The sequence below is a fragment of the Suillus discolor genome (genome assembly GCF_016758755.1).
Source record: "Suillus discolor strain FC423 chromosome Unknown F5147scaffold_128, whole genome shotgun sequence".
Taxonomy (NCBI): Eukaryota; Fungi; Basidiomycota; class Agaricomycetes; order Boletales; family Suillaceae; genus Suillus; species Suillus discolor.
This window is the reverse complement of record NW_024541375.1, coordinates 29524-50306: the sequence shown is the minus strand read 5'-3', so window position 1 is coordinate 50306 and position 20783 is coordinate 29524. Positions and strand designations below refer to the sequence as shown.

Genomic DNA, 20783 nt, shown 5'->3' with positions numbered 1-20783 from the left:
TTTGACAATTAGACAGGAATCGACTTTTAATATTCTACAGACTTAATCCGTCTACGTATACACCAACTTAAATTTGTTCGACCCTCCGGCCATTAAGCTTATCTCCACGACTCGCAGGAACCTTGCCAGCATGTGGTCACGAATTTTTGGCTCAAGTACCCGTGTTATGACTCGATCAAACGACACATCTGCGTCTTTTGGTACAGATATATCATAGTGGTAAAAGAGTGGTTGATTGATTCACGGGAACATTGGAAAAGGAATCCGAGTCAATCACTGGCATTGAGTCTGCAGACACGACATCGCAAATGACTTCTTGTACGGCATTTGCAAGGGACTGCGATCAGGCATCCTCACTTTCACGGAGGGGCCCAGCAGGGTAACCTATCGGTGCAGGTTGTCTGCGTCATATGAAAGTAGTCTCCCCTAGGCAGAACGTTACAGAAGGAAGAAGTTGTCCCTTCTCACACGAGGGTATCTCTATTGCACACCTTATCACCTCTGGAAGAATGAACTCGTCCGATGAATGGAGTTGCAGTTAAGGTTTGAGGTTTGTAACGTGTGGCAGACTAGCACTGACGAGCCTCTGAATCAGCAAAAACACACAGGGAAGGAGATGTACAGTCTCATCTGCAAGCGGTTCACACTGCACAGTCATCTATTTCAAAGATTTCGAGCATCCAAATTTAACATTATCTATCTCCGAGCTACTCGTACGTCCGATGGTGTCTAATTGTCAAGCATAGCATTTACCAAGAGTCTAAACCAAGATGGGCGCGCTGACCACTCATACCAACTACACCGTACACAGGTTGCCTAATTTAAGGTCGAGGCGTGGCGCCCGGGACGGACTGACAGTACTTGGTACAGTTCATACTCTGCCTTATGAGTCATACATGCCCACGGTATACACGCCTGTCACCGTTCAGAAGTGGATATACGAGCTACAGGTTTATTCTGCCATAAGCCCGTCCATGGTGAGTCGAGGCTACATGGAACAGATTCGATCTTTTACTTTTACTGCTCCTCGGCCACGGGGAGTCTCCTACTTTTAAATCTTTTACTGCGGTTATTCATGCCCCTTGCATCACCTTTCGTCGACTATAGGTTTACTAATTGAATACCCAACAGTCCGGCGATCATACTACAACCGTCTTGTCTCACACACTATCATCATGATCGTCTTTGCAAGCGTATCGATCGAACCCCCCTCCGGCCCCGGGCCCTCTGTGAAAGCTTATGTGCCTGAGAGTTTGGATAAATATTTTGGCGAATTTACTCAACAATCTTAATAATATGATGTGCGTCATGACATACAACTGGAGTGTTGGATAACAAATCATTTAGACACAGACAAAGATTGCCAAGGCGTTCTTAGTGATGGATCTTCACGGCAGCCGACCGCAAGGAAATCTTGGCCAGTAACTGCGAATGAATGAATCGTTTGACCCTCTGATTCGAAGGACCTGTGCTGACATCTTCAAGTAAGAAAGCACTCCTACTTCTAATTCAGGAGACAGAACCGAGGGAAGAAAAACGACGGCCAGCGACGAAGACGGGTTTGAAACTCCTGATGATTGAAACGATGTGACGAAATAAGGTACGTCCTCATTTTCCTTAGCAGCCTATATCAACAGTCCACCCACATCAATTATTACTCACTTCCAGCCCCCTCTCTATCATCTCCACTCTATCATCCCCGAGTCTTCTTGAGTGACACGATGAACGCACAGCAATCTAAAACAGTTAGTAGTGACGTGGGCCCAGTCAAAACGAAACTATGTACTGACCTTCTGAATGCCTCAGACTGGATCGACCCATCAGCCGGACCATCTATACAAAGGAAGGCGAGCTTCACTGCCCCTTAACATCGTAGTCATAGGATGCGGTCTGGGAGGTCTCGCTGCTGCGTACTGCCTCGCACAGGCAGGCCACAACATCACCATCCTCGAAGCAGCGTCAGCCATCGGTGAAGTGGGTGCTGGCGTTCAAGCTAGTCCCAACGTCTCACGTCTCTTGATGCGTTGGGGTCTTGGCCCACGTCTCGAAGAACTTGGCGTCAAAATTCAGGCTTTAAGCTTTAAACGATGTGAGTTACATCAAATTGTTCTCTTGGCGCCCTTGTTTAATGACAATCTCCAGGGGACAATGATGAGGTCGTGGGGTGGACGCCGCTTGGGGATGTGATTGATAAGGAATATGGTTCCCCTTTCTACCTCTTACACGTTAGTCATATCCTTATTGCACCTATTCTTTCTGACGAGGAAACAGCGAGCTGATTTCCATCGTATGCTCTACGAAGCTGCTGAGCCATACTGTAACATCCGCGTTAACAGTCGCGTTGTATCCATGGACCCATCGAAACCTAGTGTGACTCTTGCTTCCGGGGAGGTCGTATCTGCTGACCTAGTCATTGGCGCTGACGGAGTCAAAAGTGTTACTCGGGAGTATATTGTCGGTGGGCCCGATAAACCCAGGCCTACTGGAGATTCTGCTTACAGAACCCTCATCCCGGTGGAGAAACTTCTAGAGGACGAAGAGCTGAGACCATTGGTGGAGAAAATGGAATCGAATATATGGATGGGCCCAGGAGGTCACATCGTCGGCTATACTATCGTAAGCCGACTGTTCAGTTAACATGGTTAACATCCCCGGGAGCTAATGCGAGAGCCGGACAGCGTGCCAAGAAAGAATTTAACCTCGTCATGATGCACCCTGATGAAGCTGAAGGGGGCATTGAATCATGGACTGCTGAAGGCAACGTGGACAAAATGAAGGAGACCTACAAGGGATGGAGTACCACGTTAGTGACTCCGTTTTAATCCCCACCTTGTTCATGCTAACTGGTGGCGTGGGCGGGACGCAGTATTCAAAAACTTATGGCGCTTGTTCCGTCAACACTCGATTGGAAGCTGATCGCCCGAGACCCACTGTCTTCGTGGATTCACAAGGATGGCAAGTTGGCATTACTGGGAGACGCATGCCACCCAATGCTGGTTTGTGTAAATTCTCAATCAAAATAGCACATACTGAGTGTCATATCCCCTTAGCCGTACCGCGCACAAGGGTCAGCCATGGCGGTAAGGAGGAGTGAAAACAGTTAAACGAGTGCTGACATCAGAGTTTTCTAGATTGAAGATGCTGCCATCTTAGGCAACATATTCTCGCATTGTTCGCACCGCTCGCAGATCTCGCCTCTCCTACATGCCTACCAATCTCTCCGTTACGACCGTGCTACCGCGACACAGAACTCCTCAAAACTAAACCGGCACATATTCCACCAACCCGACGGGCCGGTGCAAGAGAAACGTGATCGCGACATGCGTGCTGCCATGGAGGACGCGTTACGCGTTGCTCATGGTGAGAAGAGCACACTTGTACTAACAGGCAATGCGAATCAGTGGGCTGATAAGACCAAGAGCGATATCCAATTTGGATACGATGCGGATGCGGAGGCAGAAAAGTGGTGGCTCGAGAATGGAACCAAGCTCATAAATCTCATTCCTTCAATTGAACTCAAGCAAAGAGTTGTACATGCTGCAAATCGCGATCACTAACTCCATAGTTATTTGGATTCTAGACTATTGGCTGCTGTTTAGCTCAGCAGTCCTATCCTACATTAGCACTGTACTTGTAACATTTTTGAATTTTTACAATATTCTAAACATCCCTCAATTGAAATATGATAGCCGCTGTGGTGATTTCATCGGCCGTTGAGCTTTCCTGTCGTGGGACAGGGGGTATGGCAACATTGGCAAGGAGGCGCGTGGCTCTGGGACACGTTTCCCACTTGAGCTCCTGAAAAAACACGCGTGTCTCAAAGTGAGGTGAAATGAAGATTCTTACCTGAGACACGCAGGTTTCGCCACGGAGCCAGCGCGGGATGCGAGAAGTATAACTTGAAAATGCCATGATTTTATAGTCTATTGTGCCGTCAATATTACCTCTGCAGCTCAAAAACTCAAGTTTTGCGACTAAAAGAATTGTCCCTTACGCGGAACACCACACCGGCACACGTTCATCCAACGTACTCAAAATTCTCTGCCACGAACACATTGCAGAAAATACGCGTCTCTGCTTCAGAATAATATTCGCGCGTTAGTTTATCAGTCACATGACCTGGAAAATTTTGGCCCATTAGTATTTTAGAGTTTCTCAGGAACATCGTGGGATTTTTAATTATTTGTAAGCGCTTTGTGACCCCTTTGGGTAACTGCGTTCGTGGGCACCACACCTTGACCACTAAATATTGCGCTATTGTCCTCCTTCAGCTCTCTCGTGTGTCATAATGAGCTTCCAGGACATTGAAACTGGTGTTGCACGTACGGGACAGTCCAGTTTGACAGCACTTCAGCCGCGTGAAGAGTCTGCGTTTCTCTCCTTGCAATCGTCACTTTCACTCCAGGTGTTCAAGATAAATTCGAATGTACAGGGTATTCTCAAGCTGGTCGACCAACTTGGCACTACAAAGGACTCTGCCACGCTTAGGAAGTCATTGTGCGTATCACTCGCTAGGTATTACCTCAGTTACTAAATGCATTATGGGCGCAGACATGACCTCACCGAAACCACGAGGGCTATGGCTAAGCGAGGCTCTGAGGACTTGAAGAAGATTGCCTCAACCGCTACGGCAAGCGTAAATTGATATTTTACACTGATGTTTTTGTCAACTGAATCGGACGTACCAGCCTCAACACAAGACCTCAGTTCAGAAAATATCACATGACTTGCAACTGTCTTTGGTAGCGTTTCAAAGAGCACAACAAGTTAGCGCAGAGCGCCAGAGAACAGTGGTAGAAGGGGTGAAAATAGCAGTAGAAGATGATCACTATGATGATGCGTGCGTTACTTTCCCCGCGAAGGTGCAATAGCCTCATGTCTCCACAGGCTGCGCCAACGAGAGCCAAGCGCGTCTCCCCGACTACGTCAGGCTCAACTTCTTCAGTCACAGCTTTCCCCGCACGAACTTGCGTACCAAGAGTCTTTGATTCAAGAACGAGAAGCGGAAATTCAAGAGATTGAGTCCGGTATACATGAACTATCGGAGATCTTCCGTGACCTTGGGACACTCGTCAACCAACAAGGCGGCATGCTTGGTATGTGCATGGCTTCCGTTATGATCACTGGCTCACTGACACCTTCTGCTATTTCCCCTTTTTCGCAGACAATATCGAATCAAACGTGTATTCCATCGCTGTAGATACCCAGGGGGCAGCCGAGGAGCTTTCGACTGCTTCCGAGTACCAACGCAAAGCTGGACGACGTGCAGCGTGTCTCATGATTATTCTTGTCGTCGTCGTTGCAGTTGTGCTTTTGGCTGTACGTGAAATGACCACTACTGCAGGTAGACTTGACTAATCAACCTCCAGATTTTATCATAGATGTGTGGCCTTGTGTCGTCGCCTCTCATACCTTTGCAAGTTTTCTATTAGCTGATGAATTATGGACCTCGCTGTGGATATGTTTCACCAAGTGTTTTATTTCTAACGTCTATTTCTTATATTAATGCACTTTGATGCGAGTTCATGATACCCTCCCCAGTCAATGTGTGTGTGTGTGGTAAGTTAGAACGAGGATAGATTCCAGTCTGCAGCTTGTATTCTTTCTCGATGTGTGATATGTACGTGATACGTAGTCTCACATACGTATGAAATCAGAGTTCGTATCTTACATAAAACGATCAATATTGGACGTTGTCCTCTCCCACTGTGTAGCGCTTTGTGGACCCCCACACGTGTTAGACTATGACTTCTATCTCGGCTGTCTTTCGCTCCTGCTAATACCCCGCTTCAGACAGGAGGAATACGTCAGAAACGACGCGTAGGCTAGCAAGCGGCCCGAAGGCACATCCATTTCTGTTCCGCCTCGACTCGGAGGCATTCGATTCCCACAAGCTGAGCGCGCTTTACTCAAGGCTCCAGCCTGTTCGTACATAGCACCTTACAGCATGGAGCTCAAAGTAACTCCTGTCCGGGAAACTTCTAGAGGAACCTTGAGTAGACATCTTCAATGAACACCGAGGGCGCCAAACTGCTATGGATTCACGGATTACGCTTAGAAGCTTGCCCATCAGAACACCTGCTCCTGATTATTCTGGAAATATGGAAGATAGAGAATTGTGCGGAAATGTATGGTGTGCTTCGTTCTCAAGCTTTTCTCTATTTCCGACTTCATCGTCTAGTATCCCCAAAAAGACCATCATTGTTGCTGAACATCATGTCCCGGCTAAAGGTTTTCTAATCCCACCGCTTGGCCACCTCCATGCCCTTCGCTTACTTGAGTACTACCAATCTCGGCAGGCGACTTTTTCAACGGCGGAGCGCTGTAGATGGAGTCTCATCAGTGCATCTTTACCGACTGCTCAGGCTCAGTCTCATCTGCGTGGCTTCCGCCGGCAAATCGTTTATGCGCGCCTTTTCACGTTCATTTAAATTCTAATGTCCCGTGTTGGCATTCGCCCCTAACAGCAAGTTTCTTTTAGTATCAATGCGTTTAACGCACCGCAGTCCACGCGCAAAAGGCGACTCCCATTGCTCATCACATTGCGGTTCAGCGAAATTGAACCTTGGACTAGAGTTTACCCGCTCTATCCGAGCGCGTCAGAACACCTCCCTTGTGGCGTTCGAGGCCACTTACCCATCGCTTTATTCAGGGTACCTCATAGACGTGTGATCTCGGTACCTTTGACACTAGCATCCTTGACGTCTGTGCCAGCCTCACCTGCATTCTATTTCGCCTTGCCAGAAGGTGAAGCGCGACTGATGCGGTCCATGTAACGCCGTCTAGAGGTCCATGGTACCACGTCTATACCACCAGTGTATCGAGATCTTTACATCCTGTCGTTATCTCCTGCAACGTTTTCGAGGACGGTCTTCCTGAAATGCAATGATGGATAATCACATTGACAGGTCCCGAGTCTCGACTCTCCACTCCAATGGGGTTGAAGTTCTAAATGACTTTTGCAAATTGCAAGTATTGAGGTAATCAGGGTGCCGCAACTCTTCCCTATCGATTGATACGAACTTTGGATTCCGAGATTACCTATTGCAGTGGTATTCTGATCATAAGCCTTTGATCTAAGATTTCATTCTGTCGGTGGATATGCCATCAGGGCGTTCTCGACGAATACCTCTGATCAAGCTTTAATCGAGCCTATCGGTCTTTATCCTGTGCATGCCCTAGCCCGCCCGCCCATGACACAGATATTTAACAAGCACGTTGAGTCCATTACCAAGATCAGACAGTCGTTCAACGTTCAACACGTGCATGCATGATTTCATATCAACAAAATATCAGACTAATACATTATAACCGAGTTAAATAACTCCAGTTATACACCTTTTGACGTTACATAGTAACGATGTTTATGTATTTCCACCATTGGTATAAAATCATTGTCTATATACGATAGGATCTGAATGAAGGGTGTGGACACCACGCAGAGTGAAACAAAAATTATAGTTTGATAGATCGAACAGGATGAGCATCAGCCCAGCAACCTGTCTGTCTCTCCAACACCATTCTGTCGGTCCTTGCGTGTGAGCCCACGACAGCCCCGCACCATATATTTCACCCCGTCCACTGCTCGGCTGAAGAGCCAGTTCCTCGCACGCCAGACCGGATGCTCGCGTACATCGACGCGGTCTGGGCGGAGGCGGTCCTCGTTATCGACGACGATAGCCAGCGTTGTAACCGTGGTGATAATCGCTGCAAGTGCTGTGGAGGCGGAAATCATAAACATGATAACCATCTGGAGCCGCGCTGCCTGCTGAACTGAAGAGCCACCAAGTATGGCACCTGAAACCCTTGATCAGTATGACCATTCGTCCACATCGTGGCGTAGATTCTTACCGGTCATCATGCCTGGAATAGCAATAATTCCGATCACGCTATTGTCAAGGGCAAACACTGAATTAGAAGCAGTTTGGTATTTTGAATGGTACGAACCTCATTTGGCTGATCGTTGGAGCCAGTGCAAGACGGAGAGCTTCTCGTGCAACAGGCCTACACGCTTCAAAACGCGATGCTCCAAATGAGAGGTACATTTCGACTTTGTCGCGATTGTCGCTGGAAGAACGTTGGTTAATATCTACATTTTAAGTACATTAGTGGCACGACTTACTATATCTCCCGCAGTACATAGGATACGGCAACAACGATTCCCGAGACCGTGCCTCCACATAACATACCAACAATTGGAACTTGTAGTTGCAAGTCAATACCACTGATCTCGCGCAAAGAGATCATGACATACTATATTGTTCGGGCTTCCAGAACGGCTCTATGACCATGGCGAAGCGGATGCCGATGATAGAGACAGGTATCGTCGAGCACAGCATACCAAACAGTACGCAAGAGAACTACGGAACTGTTCAGAATAGAATATAGATACAATCATCGTAGAACTCGCCATGTAATTGTAGCGCTTTTTAGACTTGTTTACAACTTCTCTGCGTTAGGGACCGAGACAATAGCAATAATCGCTTCAGACATACCTGCCTCGATAGTTCCCAGTAAATTCATCAAAACTGGATACCATAATTCTAGTGCTCGGCTACCTCGAGTGAATACGAAAAACGCTCACATGCAATTCCGCCCACTGCCCATGGATTATTCGTCTCGAACACTTTCTGCAACACCATCGCTACTAGCCCCAACTGCACTACACATCGTATAGCCGCGGAGAGCAGCGACGATCCTACTCCGAGTTGTAGCGAAGTAGAAATGAGGGCATTGAAAATAATGAAGGAGAAGCCGAGGCCGACGTTGCCCCAATCCAGGTGAGTAGAATCTGTAGGTGCACCGTCCATGGTTTCTGGGAAGACAAATCAACTGAAGGCTGAGCCTGGGTATGACCACACGATTTGTGGTATTTGAACAACTTGCGAATTTGGAAGCATTCGAAACCGAAGAGTGGAACCCGTGGCCAGCCGCCAATAACGTTGAGCAGCTTACACATTAATATAATATCGTAACGGCGCTTGGTTCCTCGCGACACCTAAACTTACTATGAGCAATGATCATCTAGAGTCTGTGTATCAATGCATTATGAGTTAAACCTCTACATAGTACATACAGTCTCCACACATTCTACAAGTACAGGTTAAAATGGAATAGACACAACATCATGTTCACTGTTTGACAGCGCTTCAGCATCTTATCATTGACAATCATAGCGGACGCACCACGATAAGAAGCAGCCTGAGAGTCCAGTACTTTTGGCGCGTGCAACACTTGTGAGTGACGGGCCCCGAGAACGCTCACCCACATACCAGTACTAGTTGTACATTTAATTTTGTGATTCAAACAAAGGATCATTGATGCACGGCACCCGGTAACAAATAAGGTAATTCATTTCCACACATTGGCAGAATCAATCAAGTAGGTGTCAAGCTTGTAAATTCAAAACTTTTCTCAAGGATAGCAAGGTACAGAAGATATATACACAAGTATCATCTTACTTCACTCTCTCTAGTATATGAAGCTGGTCGTTCGTCTCCATCTCCAACACGCTTAACCACTGATGAAGGGGAACTTCCAGAACCTTGGCGATGCCGCCCCGAGGGAGATTCCATTTCCATCTTGAGAACCCCTGCACGCTGTCTACCAACTTCCATCGACCGGTCCTGGTGAACTCTACCGAAGACTCGGTAATGAGGTGAGTGAGCGGCGTTGATGTTGTAAGATCGCGTGGGGACAAATTTTCTGTCTTGTTGTAGACCCAATCATTTGTTGCTGGTGCAGTCATGGACGGGATATAAGGTGGTGAACGACTCTGAAGAAAGAGCGAGGCCCCAGTCTGGGCTGCAAGGTTAGATATGTGAACTTGCACTGCGATGGTGTTGTCAGCGAGACTCAGAAGCTCATTCACTGTGGCTCATACCAGCATGCTGGTCTGCATATTGATCGTTGAATGCTACGAGTGCAGAACCACCAGGGTAATTTGCCATCGACGCACGTGTCGATACGATAGTGATGGCACAATTCAGAGCAAGGATGCCCATAGCTGCGAGAAACATCATTCTTCCGAAAAGACCACCTTTCCTTCGAGATACCCTGTTGAAAAGCTCAGTGTGCCTCTGATCGAACGGAGTAGAAAATATGGATACTTACATCCACCAGGCACCCCGAGCGGCTGCGATATTGAATAGAGGAACAACGTAGATAATGAAACGCCATTCTTTGTGACCCAAACAACTGATGAGGGCAATAAAGAGCACTGGGGGGTACATTAGGGCCCGGACACGGTTATCCGACATAGCTCCGAGTATAGCTAATGGTATGGATCCAAGAAGAAGTTTTGGAAGGTGTGAAAGGAAATACGCGTGCACAGGTGAGGTCTGCATAATGGGTGAGAGACGCGAAAGAAAAATAAAGTAACAACTTACGCCCCAATCAGAACTCTTGCCTTGATATACATTGAAATATATACCATGCATTTCGGGCCACAGTGGCCACTGGTTCCACATGTATGAGTCGATGGTAACGGTTAAAACTATTCGGTCAACAGTTGCAGACCTTTCAATGCACAAAGAAAAATACGCACTAATGGACAACATGCCAGACAAAAAACCAATTTTAATCAATCTCATAAAACTGATATGCCGGAGAAGAAGTGCTTGGACGGCAAGAGGAGCTAGTAATAGCACGACTTCCGAGCGCAACACAACGGCAGTGAACGTTAGTAAAGCAAATGCAACATCAGCACTCCTTCTTGCAGGATACTGGGACTGCGGAGCTCTGTCGTACAACGCGTAGAATGCAAGGTTGACTTGTGGTTGTCCTTTGTTGAGCAGAGGCTTGTGTCGCAGGAAAATCACCTACCAGGGAACAATGCGAACATGTTTGGTAATGTTCTGCCCATCCAAAACGGCAGATGAAATTGCGAACATATCAAGAGGACATACATGAGGCCAGTTGGACGACCAAATCGTCTACATACAGCCCGTCGTATCAACATGAGACCTGTTGCATTTAGCGTAGCAAGGACCAAACGCACTATGAGAAAGGTCAAAACGCTGTAAGCCAAGTGTTTGCATATAATCAAACCTGCTATCTGAAGATCGAGTTTTGTGCTTAGCAGGCCCCACTGACTCGCTACATAGGCGACAGGTGAAGTGAGCCACGCAAGGAGAATGCTTCCTATAAACGTCCGCGGTACGGCACCTGGAAAGGTGTTATGGTCAAACTTCGCAACAGATCAGATACGAAGAGATAGGATGAAAAGGCTTCATGCCTTGTGCAAATTATTCCTCCCAACTCCATACATAAGAACATCATGGGTTGCGTGCAGGTTGAAACTTTCTTCGACTTTCGTGTATGGTGCCAAAAGAACATGAGCCCAGCTGGTCGCTAACAAGAGTAAATCCATAGCAAAGCTCATCGAGAATTGAATGTGAGTACCACTGTTCTATGTCCTCAACGCTGAGCATGCAACCGAGGATATGGATTTTACAGGTGCCGTTCGACCGGTACCTATTTCAATTTCTGGATGCTGACGTAACAGTAATGTGTAGTACTTATGTAAAAGTTGGGGTAAAAAAAAATTAAAAAATCGGCCCTGCTAAAGTTATGTAAATGTATAGCAAACTCGAGTCGAGCTCCTATGTAGACCACCCCAGTACTTAGACAGGGACCCAAAGACTAACCATGCTAGTGTATAACCTGATCGATTGCTTATATCAAGGAAGAACACTGCGTATTGTAACTATTGTTACTCCTTTGTCGCAAAGTGAAATTGCTTTAAGGAAGGCCAAGCGGAGGGCTCAAGCATGGACTGCACTTCCGGAGGGAATTGCACTGGTATTGTGGAGCCTACTTGCAAAAACAGGCGCAGTGATTGCAAGCCTGCTTCCACAAGAGGCTCAAGCCCCTGCAAAATACACTTGATAAGGTCGCTATCCTGGGCACGAGGCCTAGGTCCATTGATATGAAGATCAAATGATTTCAGCGACTTTCCAAGCTTCTCAACGATGATAGGTATGAGGTAATCAAAGACGGTCACGACACCGTGATAATACCCGTTTGGCTGAAAAACCAGCGTATGTAGGTTTGTTGCTGCAAGACGTGATATGAAGAGGGTGACGGAAGACATTGATCCACGAACATCCAACTGCTTCAATGCAGGGAACATCGGAGGAATGGCTTGCCAATTCATGCTCAAGCGATCTTGGAGGTGGATTTTGAGGTCTGAGATAGGTACCTGGGACAATAGCGTGCAAAGAGTTGCAAGCTCGGGGGCACGAATATAAGCATTGCTTAGATCGAGGCTCTCGATCTGCCCGAAATGAAGTTGGGGTGTTGAGTGCAACGTTCGCATTGTCCGCATGAGACCAATAATGCGCAGTTCCTTTAGATGCGGTGCTTCAGCGACAGCGCGGTCAAGTACCAATTCAATAGGGTCACAATCAAGCGCGTCGCGACACACGAGAGTGAGAGATTGCAGGGAGGGGGGAAATGGCTTCGCTTGCGGGGAAATTGGCCCGTAGAGGATATAGGACAGACTGCGTAATTTTGGGAAAGGATGACATCCATCCTGTCCTCGAATGACTGTGAGACGTGTATAACATTCCTGGTTTTTTACGAGGTCTGCGCAATTTTTGACGTATTCTCCTATGCACAAACTCCATACTCGTGCAGCGTATTTGTCGAACGTTTTCCAGTCGTTCGATGGGCGATACTTTAGGAGATCGCAGTCTGTCGTCCGGGAGTCCTGCAGATATAACGAGGATTGGCATCGGCGACAGACATGAGATGAGTCACTTACATTCGCAAATGACGCGCTTTGTGGAATCAACGAAGTGAATGGCGCAAAGGAGTGCATAGATCTCCAGAGGACATCGAGGGCAGGATCTGTAAATGCACGACAACAGCAGGACATGTGGTATAACGACTTCTTGTCGCCTTGCAAACCATCAAGGATAACTGCGAGAATTTCCGAGATGCAGAGAGTCTCAAAAGGTCCTCGCATGATCAGTCGAGAAATTTGTTCGTAAGTCACAGCACATACAAGACAAGACCACAAATTGTCCCACTGGCTGGCTGGTAGAAGCAACTGACACGAGGCCCCGACCAGGCATTACGTCCAGAGTCCGGACTATTACGGCAAAGAACGGTTCAGCCTGGCTTGAGATTCAGAATGTCGATTCAACGTGAGGTAGAAAAATTATCATTAATTATTGTGTCTGAGGAAATTATCCATGTTCAAACTTCAAAAACTTAAATAAGTTTTGCAAAGACGCCTTGACAATTGCAACTCGTGAAATCTGAATCACAGGTTTATTCTTGAAATAATTTACTAATACATAGTAATACGATGCCGGCACTTGAATAAAAATACAGTAACAAACCAGACGAAAATCACATTGACTTCCTCGTCGACCACATAGTATGGCCTCACTTTGTGTCTTGCGGGTGAGCAACCAGCTTTTTCCCGCTTACTTTCGCCGCCTTCATTTGTTCCAACCCTCCGATGATTCCTTCAAGACCATCAGGAAGAACTTCGTACCTAAGAGGCTATATGAGGTAGGTCAGCGGCAGTGAGACTGGGATATGCTTGATACCTCACCTTAATGGTCCCCGCTTCAAGCCACTGCGAAAGAATGGCCCACGACCCCTTGCAAAGCTCCTTGTTTTCTTTCGCATGTGGACTTCCGAATGTCACAATAACTTGGCGTTCCTTTCCTTCGTCTTCTTTGACTGATGCCGGAAGTGTCAAAACTAGGCATCCTTTCGCATCGAGGATCGACCATCCAACCCGCTGTGTCTCAGGGAGAGAGATGGCATCATACACGTACTTGATCGGGTTCTTTGTAAATCCGTCGATAGCAGCCTTGACAACGTCGGCAGAAAGGTGCCTGTTCAATACATGGGTAGCCCCAAGCGACTTCAGGTACACTTCATGGGCAGGCGACGCAGTCGTAATGATAGGAGAGAACCCAGAGAGGCGAGCCAGCTGAATGACTGAAAGGGGAAGGTTAGAATGATACTTCTCTCGACAGCAACTTACCATAAGACCCAACAGCTGAAGCTCCACCAAGAATGACGATCGGAGTCCCGGAGTACATGCCAATACCGTCCTTTACCCAGGGTGGCGTGAGGCCAAACCCGTACTTGCCAACAGAATACAGGCCAGTCGAAGCAGTGTCGAGGGCCAATGGAATAGTGGCTGCGTCATCATATCCCGAATTATCCGGGATCTATATGCTGTCAGTACCGATTCAAATCCTTTGCTAAGAACATGCCTTCGCAGTGAAGTTCGTGTCGCCGAGTGCGAACTGTTGGAAACCAGCTTGATCGTTTGAAAACTGGCCATGCGTGAATCTATAGCGAATAAGTTAAGGAAGCGACTCAGGCATAACTCAGGGGCTGATAGTGCTCACACTCTGTCTCCCTTCGCGAAGTTGAGGACGCCTTCTCCTACTTCGTCGATGATACCAGCAATATCCTCACCGAGTACTGCTGGGTATTTTTCGACAAAACCCCCGAGTTCCTGAACTTTGTAGTCGACAGGATTAAGGGCTGCAGAGTAAACCTTGATCAAGACCTCATCCTTCCCGGGCTTCGGGATGCTGTTCAAACCAATAGCGAATTGGCCGTGCTTGGACTTAAGGAAGAGTGCTTTTTGTTGCTTTGTATCAGACATGGTTAGGAAGATGAGAGCGTGCGGTAACGATTGAAAGCGACTCTACATAGGGGTCACATTTTATATACGACTCCTAGTCGCGACCATTTTGAAATGATGACACATGCAAGAAGCAATTCATATTGAGTCCAAAGAAATGAAGGTAATGCAGGGGGTATCTAGATAAAATAATGATCATATATGGATGTCCCAGATCGCCCGTGCAAAATTGTTAGGTTTCTTGTGGCCGAACTACCAATTTCACCCCGTCTACCTTCCCAGCGTTGAATCTCTCGAGCGCATCTGGTATTGCGCGCAGCCCGCCAGATAATAGCTCGACGTTGTTTGGCTGAAAAAATGTTAGAAGACACCTAGAAGTAAGGTTTAATTAATACATACCCGTATGTGACCCTCTTCGACCCATCTCTCAAGATGAGCCCACAGCCTCTTCCCCGTTTCCCAGTTCTCGTCTGATTGCGGGCTTCCGTCTACAGGAACCACCTGCCTACTGTCATGGCTGTCCTTGCTAATCAAGGATGGCTGTGTGACAACAAGCTTCCCTCCGGGCGCAAGCAATGACCAAGCAGCCTCCTGCGTCTCTGCTGTGGATATGCAGTCGTACATCATATGTATGCGAGAGCCCGTAATTTTCATCACGGCCTGTTTGAGTGCTGGCAGTGGAAGATATCTGTCTATGACGTGGTTTGCTCCGAGACTCTTCAGACGTTCCGTGTGCTTCAGCGAGGAAGTGGTAATGATTGGTGAGAAGCCCGATAGTTTCGCTAGTTGGATAACTAGTAGCAGTGATGTATTAGTAAGATGACTTAGCTGTGGCAATGAGCCGAGCTTACCGTAGTTGCCGACAGAGCCGGCACCACCGAGGATCAAGATGGGCCAACCTTTGTACTTGGACCATCCGCCGCGCTCCCAAGGTGGAATGAGACCGATACCATTGATAGTACCGTACATCCCGATCGCAGCTGTGCCAAGTCCGCATGCAATAGTACTTGCCTGGTCGAGCGATAAGCTTCTCGGGACCTGAGTAATATCGATCAACACGAGTCTCGACTACCGATCGCGGGGATTAACTTGCCTTAGCTGCGAAGTCAGTTGTGACTACACAATACTGCTGAAAGGTTGCCAGATCGTTATCGTCAAAGGCACCATGGAAGAATCTAGCCGAAGTAACGATCAATCTCGACGAACGTGGCCATTATAGAAATGAGATGGCATACATTCTTTCCCCTGGATTGAATTTCGTAACACCTTCACCGATTTCTTCGACGGTGCCAGCACCGTCGGTGCCTAGAACTGCAGGATAGCTGTCGACGAAAGTGCCATCTCTATGGATCTTAGCGTCGAAAGGGTTGAGCGCAGTGGCCTGGAGTTTGACGAGAACCTCGCCAGGGCCTGGCTTGGGGATTTTGCGGCTAGCGACGGTAAAAGCCGCTTGCTTGGATGGGATGATGAGTGCGAGTTGTTGGTCAGGCATATCAGGGATTGAGTGGAAGTCAAATGTTGAATGGATGGAAGGGCTTTGTTCCTGTGCGAAGATAAAGCATTGGACGTGGGTATTTATATCATTGCTATTATTTACCTGACTCAACGGAAGCGAATGGAATGAAGTGTTTAGGGACACCTCGTGTATTGTGTGAGGCCCTCGTCCATCTAGGCGTGATAAAAACTGCACAGCTTTATCGAGAAGCCTTAATCTTCGACGGATAGGTCCGGAGGGCTTGTTGCTGGTGGACTGCTGCATGGGGTTGGTGAGCCAACGATGAACACGAGGCACATAAGAATGGAGCGTTATACTTACAGTCATTGTGCTTATGACGTGAACTCCGATTAGGTACAGAGGATATTTCGTTATACAGGAAGGAATTGTGTGAGCTTTATAGTCATTGGTGCCACAACCCACGAGGCAGTTACGCTATTTTGCGACATTTTAGGGCCGCACAGAGTGCAATTGATGGAAATTCCCTGCACAGGAAACTCCCTCGTGCGCTCCACAAGTTTGTCCTATGTGGAGCTTCGTTATAGAAGCAGTCAAAGGTACGTACAAAATTAACGCCAACCTCGAGGCTGGCAAGTTGGACGCCGGACGTTTCACGTATAGTCCAGCGAGCGGTCCCTGGATGCGCCTGGAGACCAGACCAGACTAGACCACATTAGTGAAAAACACAAGGTGCACAGCCTAGCCCACCTTCCCCTTGCACATGGAAGCCCATTTCCTTAAGAAATAACGTTTGCCTCATTTCCGAGGGATGCTGAGCGCCAGGGCTGTGATCAGGCAAAATCAAATAGCGCAAAAGCCGTTATCATTTCTAGCTAACTAGATCCACGTCCAGCATGGATATCTAGGCGTAGGAAAGTAAGAGAATTCATCGGAGTATGGTTCATCAAGAAGACACCTTGATTAAGAGACGGTACGTAGAGTGAATTCAGCTGATCTGAAAGGTGGAGCGGTGATTGCACAAGACGGACCGTGATCGCAGGCTATTAAAATCGATCGAGGATTAACAGGTGAGAATGAACTATGTATACGATTAATCTGCTCGTTCAGGGTTTGGTCAGCGAGAGCTCGAGTATCCCGCAAGAACATACCTATCAAGAAAACGAACCACGGCCGATTGTACAAGATTGAAATATAATTAGAGCATGACGAAGGGATGGTTAACACCAATGCAGATTTGACGCCAATTAAGTGGCAGATGGATACGGAAATGGATGAGGATGCAATGCTGTTCAATGCTCTAAAGCATTTCCTTCGTTACGGTGTGCGGGACGGGGCCATTATTGGAGCGGAAAACAGTCAAACCTCGATGCGCGTTTTCTCATGCATGTGAATGTGACAAAGTGAGAGTCCAAAAAAAAGACGTGGGTCGGAATTACGTTGTGTGCGCTTGTGCTTTCAGCGATCGGGCTATTGTGGAGAGATTAGAAACTTACCTATAAGGTAGTGATACTCCTCAACGTCTCACTGACTCCGCATGCTGTCACTGGACTCCAATTTTACCCTCTTGGCACTGCGGGTAGTGGTTATTCTTTCCTCGAGCCTTTTCACTTGTGCCTTCGTAGATTGGGTGTCAGTGCTTCTATAAGCATATCGCAAGAAAAGATCTGACTTTCAGCGCATTAAGCTCACGCAAGGCTTCATCATCTATATCTGAGCCTGTCCCATCGTTGTAATCTTCCGATTCTGGTACGTCCACAGGAGCTTCACGCTTGGTTCCCCATGAAGGTTGCATAGGTGGCGGGGCAATACCATCTGCCACGAGTCGATCTAGTAAGGATATATGAGTATCAGAATATAATTACCGACTATGTTTTGCACACGAACCAAATGGTCTGTACCTGAAAACAAATGTAGCTGTGGGGGTTATTCCAACGCGCGCCACGTTAATTACCTGTTGCGGCGGCACGCGGATCTCCTCTCCAAACCTAAGATCGTGTGTGACTTGGGTGACGAGATGGAGCAAAACTACGCACCCCACACAGTGACTTGATGCCTTCTTTGAGCGCTCGTGGACTATCGTCCCCTTAGCAGAGACTGTATTTTTTCGGTAGCCCATGCCGATCACACTCACAGGCCAGATGGCCAAGGAAATTTCTCCGAGCTCTGCATGTGCAGAATTCAGGTGTTGATCTTCATCTATAAGTATATGAGCATCCTTCTGGAGTCTGATGGTTTGCATCAGATAACACTGACCCGTCAGCTGGAGCCTCGAAAAGGTAAGCGGACGGATGGAATTCATCGATGTGTTGACGTATTTGAATTCCGCAGTACATCTCTGATACGTCGGTGGCTCATTGAAACCTAAAGCACGCATTAATTGACCCCCTCCATGTATGCCATCGAGTGTCACATCTCCTGTTTGGTGATACTGGCGTGCATAGTTGATATCTTGCCATACTACAGAGAACATCTGCAGGAGCGACAGGAGGCGGCGTTGGGGGTCGCCTCATGTACAAATTCACGAAGTACACACCTTTCCTGCTTCCGAAGCAATCCAACAGGTCACCTTATTTTCTTCTGGAAACATCTCAATTCCATAGCTCTCCAAAGCTTGTCCATCGACCCTGATGCATGCTCGTAGCGTCCCATAGGATAGCATTGAAGGAAAGGAGAATGATGACGTGGATAGCTTCCAATCGATGTACACGCGCTTAACCAGGTACAGAAAGGCGTGCAAGGAATTACGCGTGCTTTTATCCACTAATTAAATTTGAAACTCAGCGACACCAAGGAACGCGTTCACGTCATGTGATATATCCTAAAACTCTTCTTTTCAAACCAAACTTGTTGGTACGTTGATGAACGTTCTTCACAGCAACTGAATAACGTTACTAGTACCTCCTCAGTGGCTATGGCCTGGTGCTAGGCACCTCTAGACCACTTGGAAATGCGTACTTCTCGCTGTGATTTTAGCCCGGACCATGCCCACTCGCGATCACATCTTGGAGATGGTAAATGCTTCTTGCAAGCTTAATCTTCGATTTTCATGGACTCATTATCTGCTAGTCTAGCAGCTTTGTGATACTGCCGGAACAGTGGAAATGAGGTCAGACTTTACAAAACGGCTTTTCATCTGAGCTCAGGGCCATTCACAAAAGCACGTCACAATGTGCTGACTTACGGTCATTTCAGACAAGTCACGATGCATGCCTGACCCGTAAAAATGGATGACACGTGAGGAACGGCACATAGGAGTTGACAACGCTGATGGTTCACATCGGCCGATGTAACGGACCGCCAATGTCCAGCGCTCTGATTCCTTCTTCAACAGGTTGGCAACGGATCATGGACCAAAAACATGAGGTGTCTCTACGTGGAACCACTATCACATACGGACTAGTACTCCTTCGTGTCAACAAAGTCCGAGGAGTTGATGAAGATCCGGAAAGGCGGCCGAGACTCAACGCAATCCATGTCTATCACTCAATGCCGTTACTATTTTGATAAGGCGCCATTATACTCCAAACAACGCGTTGGTTAAACTCTAAACTTCTGGACAATATATGACATTCACATTTCTTCGTTTTCAGCTTTGTGACAGATATATACAAAACTACTGTTTCCACTACTCCTCTCAGCCCCCCTTTCAAGAGTTCTACGCCACTTTACCACTTCGGAGAACATCAGAAAGTTATCAGGAGAATCGATGTACGAGTCACCGTCTTCATGTGATGTCTCAATTTCAACCGCGAGTGGTGTCATGCGATGTGATACTGACCAGGCGGTACAGACAGGCACCATGGACGAAACACGGCATAGATTTTGAGGAATCGAAAGAAGCATTCGGGCCGGTACAGGACATCACACCGAGGACGCCATGTTTGTATACTATCCCTTCCGGTGCAATCGGTACGCCAGACGCTGGCAGTCACGCAAATGCCACGGCACATATCGACAGGTGTCGATATTTTTACGTGGCTTCGGCACTTTCAACTATCTCACTCCATTCTACTCCAATTCACGTGGTCGTTCAACATCATAATGAGTCATAACAGAGAATGATATCCGTGTTTATAAACACGAGTTTTGTGAAAGTACCGACTTGTGTGGGGTACCGATTACACCGGAAGGGTAGAATTTGAGAACAAGCACCTGCCGGCGGCAGGATCTACTCAAGGCTGTACTGACGTCAGACCGGTAGTCTCAATGGCAGAATAAATCCCCGCTCACGAGGATGACGGTCCTCCTAACTTGATTCGGAATCCCGAGTCCCTGTTTTTGCCGCGGGCGTTTCAGCTCATTCTACACTCGTTAGGTGATGACAAAATCAGGCGAGTTGATCCGGGATCTTCTCTAGCAGTCCCGTGAAGCAACCGGCTTCCGGTCCACCCATAGGCAGTGAGTGCTTCCGGCTAATAATCGCAGAGAGCGACAATTGACATTCATTGTGTTCGGTACAGAAATCGGAGACAAGCTTACCGATGACCATAAGATCAGTCAAATAGGAGGTTTGTCTGTACCAGAGGTTCTCTTAGCTTCGTCTCCGAGGCTGCAGTTATGGTAAATGAGTCAAGTCCCAAAATATGACTGCCATTCGCACGATATACTTCTTAAATGTCCCAATAGCTGTATATACAATTGTCAGACGAATTCCCCCGTGATCATCCAAGGGCAGTAGGTAGCCGTCATCATCTGAATACCGCT

General features: G+C 47.4%; 8 protein-coding genes across 8 annotated transcripts; 2 read left to right on the top strand and 6 right to left on the bottom strand.

Annotated features, from left to right (window-relative positions):
- Window positions 1-1442: 1442 nt before the first annotated feature.
- Window positions 1443-3706, top strand: F5147DRAFT_56638 (uncharacterized protein). The gene is made up of 9 exons (XM_041430797.1): window positions 1443-1600; window positions 1669-1745; window positions 1807-2089; window positions 2143-2225; window positions 2272-2616; window positions 2679-2803; window positions 2867-2996; window positions 3051-3080; window positions 3132-3706. Exons 2-9 carry the CDS (start codon window positions 1722-1724, stop codon window positions 3555-3557), a joined length of 1446 nt encoding a protein of 481 aa, XP_041285338.1. The 5' UTR covers window positions 1443-1600; window positions 1669-1721; the 3' UTR covers window positions 3558-3706.
- A 517-nt stretch (window positions 3707-4223) lies between these two features.
- On the top strand, window positions 4224-5677 carry F5147DRAFT_727481 (t-SNARE). Its single transcript, XM_041439264.1, has 6 exons — window positions 4224-4497; window positions 4552-4636; window positions 4689-4840; window positions 4888-5096; window positions 5165-5319; window positions 5370-5677. The coding sequence occupies exons 1-6, from the start codon at window positions 4289-4291 to the stop codon at window positions 5379-5381; spliced, it is 822 nt and encodes a 273-aa protein (XP_041285337.1). The 5' UTR covers window positions 4224-4288; the 3' UTR covers window positions 5382-5677.
- A 1577-nt stretch (window positions 5678-7254) lies between these two features.
- F5147DRAFT_727477 (uncharacterized protein) lies at window positions 7255-8926 on the bottom strand. The gene is made up of 8 exons (XM_041439263.1): window positions 8585-8926; window positions 8496-8528; window positions 8411-8445; window positions 8255-8360; window positions 8123-8201; window positions 7948-8067; window positions 7852-7889; window positions 7255-7797 (listed from the first exon to the last, which is right to left on the bottom strand). The coding sequence occupies exons 1-8, from the start codon at window positions 8808-8810 to the stop codon at window positions 7487-7489; spliced, it is 948 nt and encodes a 315-aa protein (XP_041285336.1). The 5' UTR covers window positions 8811-8926; the 3' UTR covers window positions 7255-7486.
- Window positions 8927-9385: 459 nt separating this feature from the next.
- F5147DRAFT_727471 (glycosyltransferase family 22 protein) lies at window positions 9386-11455 on the bottom strand. The gene is made up of 8 exons (XM_041439262.1): window positions 11237-11455; window positions 11050-11188; window positions 10825-10998; window positions 10547-10771; window positions 10389-10495; window positions 10114-10340; window positions 9884-10056; window positions 9386-9831 (listed from the first exon to the last, which is right to left on the bottom strand). The coding sequence occupies exons 1-8, from the start codon at window positions 11381-11383 to the stop codon at window positions 9458-9460; spliced, it is 1566 nt and encodes a 521-aa protein (XP_041285335.1). The 5' UTR covers window positions 11384-11455; the 3' UTR covers window positions 9386-9457.
- A 258-nt stretch (window positions 11456-11713) lies between these two features.
- On the bottom strand, window positions 11714-12970 carry F5147DRAFT_781195 (uncharacterized protein; the record flags this gene model as incomplete). Its single annotated transcript, XM_041442593.1, has 2 exons — window positions 11714-12712; window positions 12767-12970. 2 exons carry the CDS (start codon window positions 12968-12970, stop codon window positions 11714-11716), a joined length of 1203 nt encoding a protein of 400 aa, XP_041285334.1.
- A 301-nt stretch (window positions 12971-13271) lies between these two features.
- F5147DRAFT_841379 (chaperonin 10-like protein) lies at window positions 13272-14644 on the bottom strand (the record flags this gene model as incomplete). The annotated part of the gene is made up of 4 exons (XM_041444370.1): window positions 13272-13515; window positions 13568-13962; window positions 14009-14198; window positions 14384-14644. 4 exons carry the CDS (start codon window positions 14642-14644, stop codon window positions 13396-13398), a joined length of 966 nt encoding a protein of 321 aa, XP_041285333.1. The 3' UTR covers window positions 13272-13395.
- A 79-nt stretch (window positions 14645-14723) lies between these two features.
- On the bottom strand, window positions 14724-16479 carry F5147DRAFT_727460 (chaperonin 10-like protein). Its single transcript, XM_041439261.1, has 7 exons — window positions 16440-16479; window positions 16221-16376; window positions 15859-16166; window positions 15717-15798; window positions 15475-15661; window positions 15023-15417; window positions 14724-14972 (listed from the first exon to the last, which is right to left on the bottom strand). Exons 1-7 carry the CDS (start codon window positions 16443-16445, stop codon window positions 14856-14858), a joined length of 1251 nt encoding a protein of 416 aa, XP_041285332.1. The 5' UTR covers window positions 16446-16479; the 3' UTR covers window positions 14724-14855.
- A 1032-nt stretch (window positions 16480-17511) lies between these two features.
- On the bottom strand, window positions 17512-18800 carry F5147DRAFT_56512 (uncharacterized protein). Its single transcript, XM_041430742.1, has 7 exons — window positions 18613-18800; window positions 18333-18549; window positions 18113-18275; window positions 17964-18064; window positions 17749-17906; window positions 17573-17693; window positions 17512-17525 (listed from the first exon to the last, which is right to left on the bottom strand). The coding sequence occupies exons 1-6, from the start codon at window positions 18736-18738 to the stop codon at window positions 17601-17603; spliced, it is 858 nt and encodes a 285-aa protein (XP_041285331.1). The 5' UTR covers window positions 18739-18800; the 3' UTR covers window positions 17512-17525; window positions 17573-17600.
- Window positions 18801-20783: the final 1983 nt, after the last annotated feature.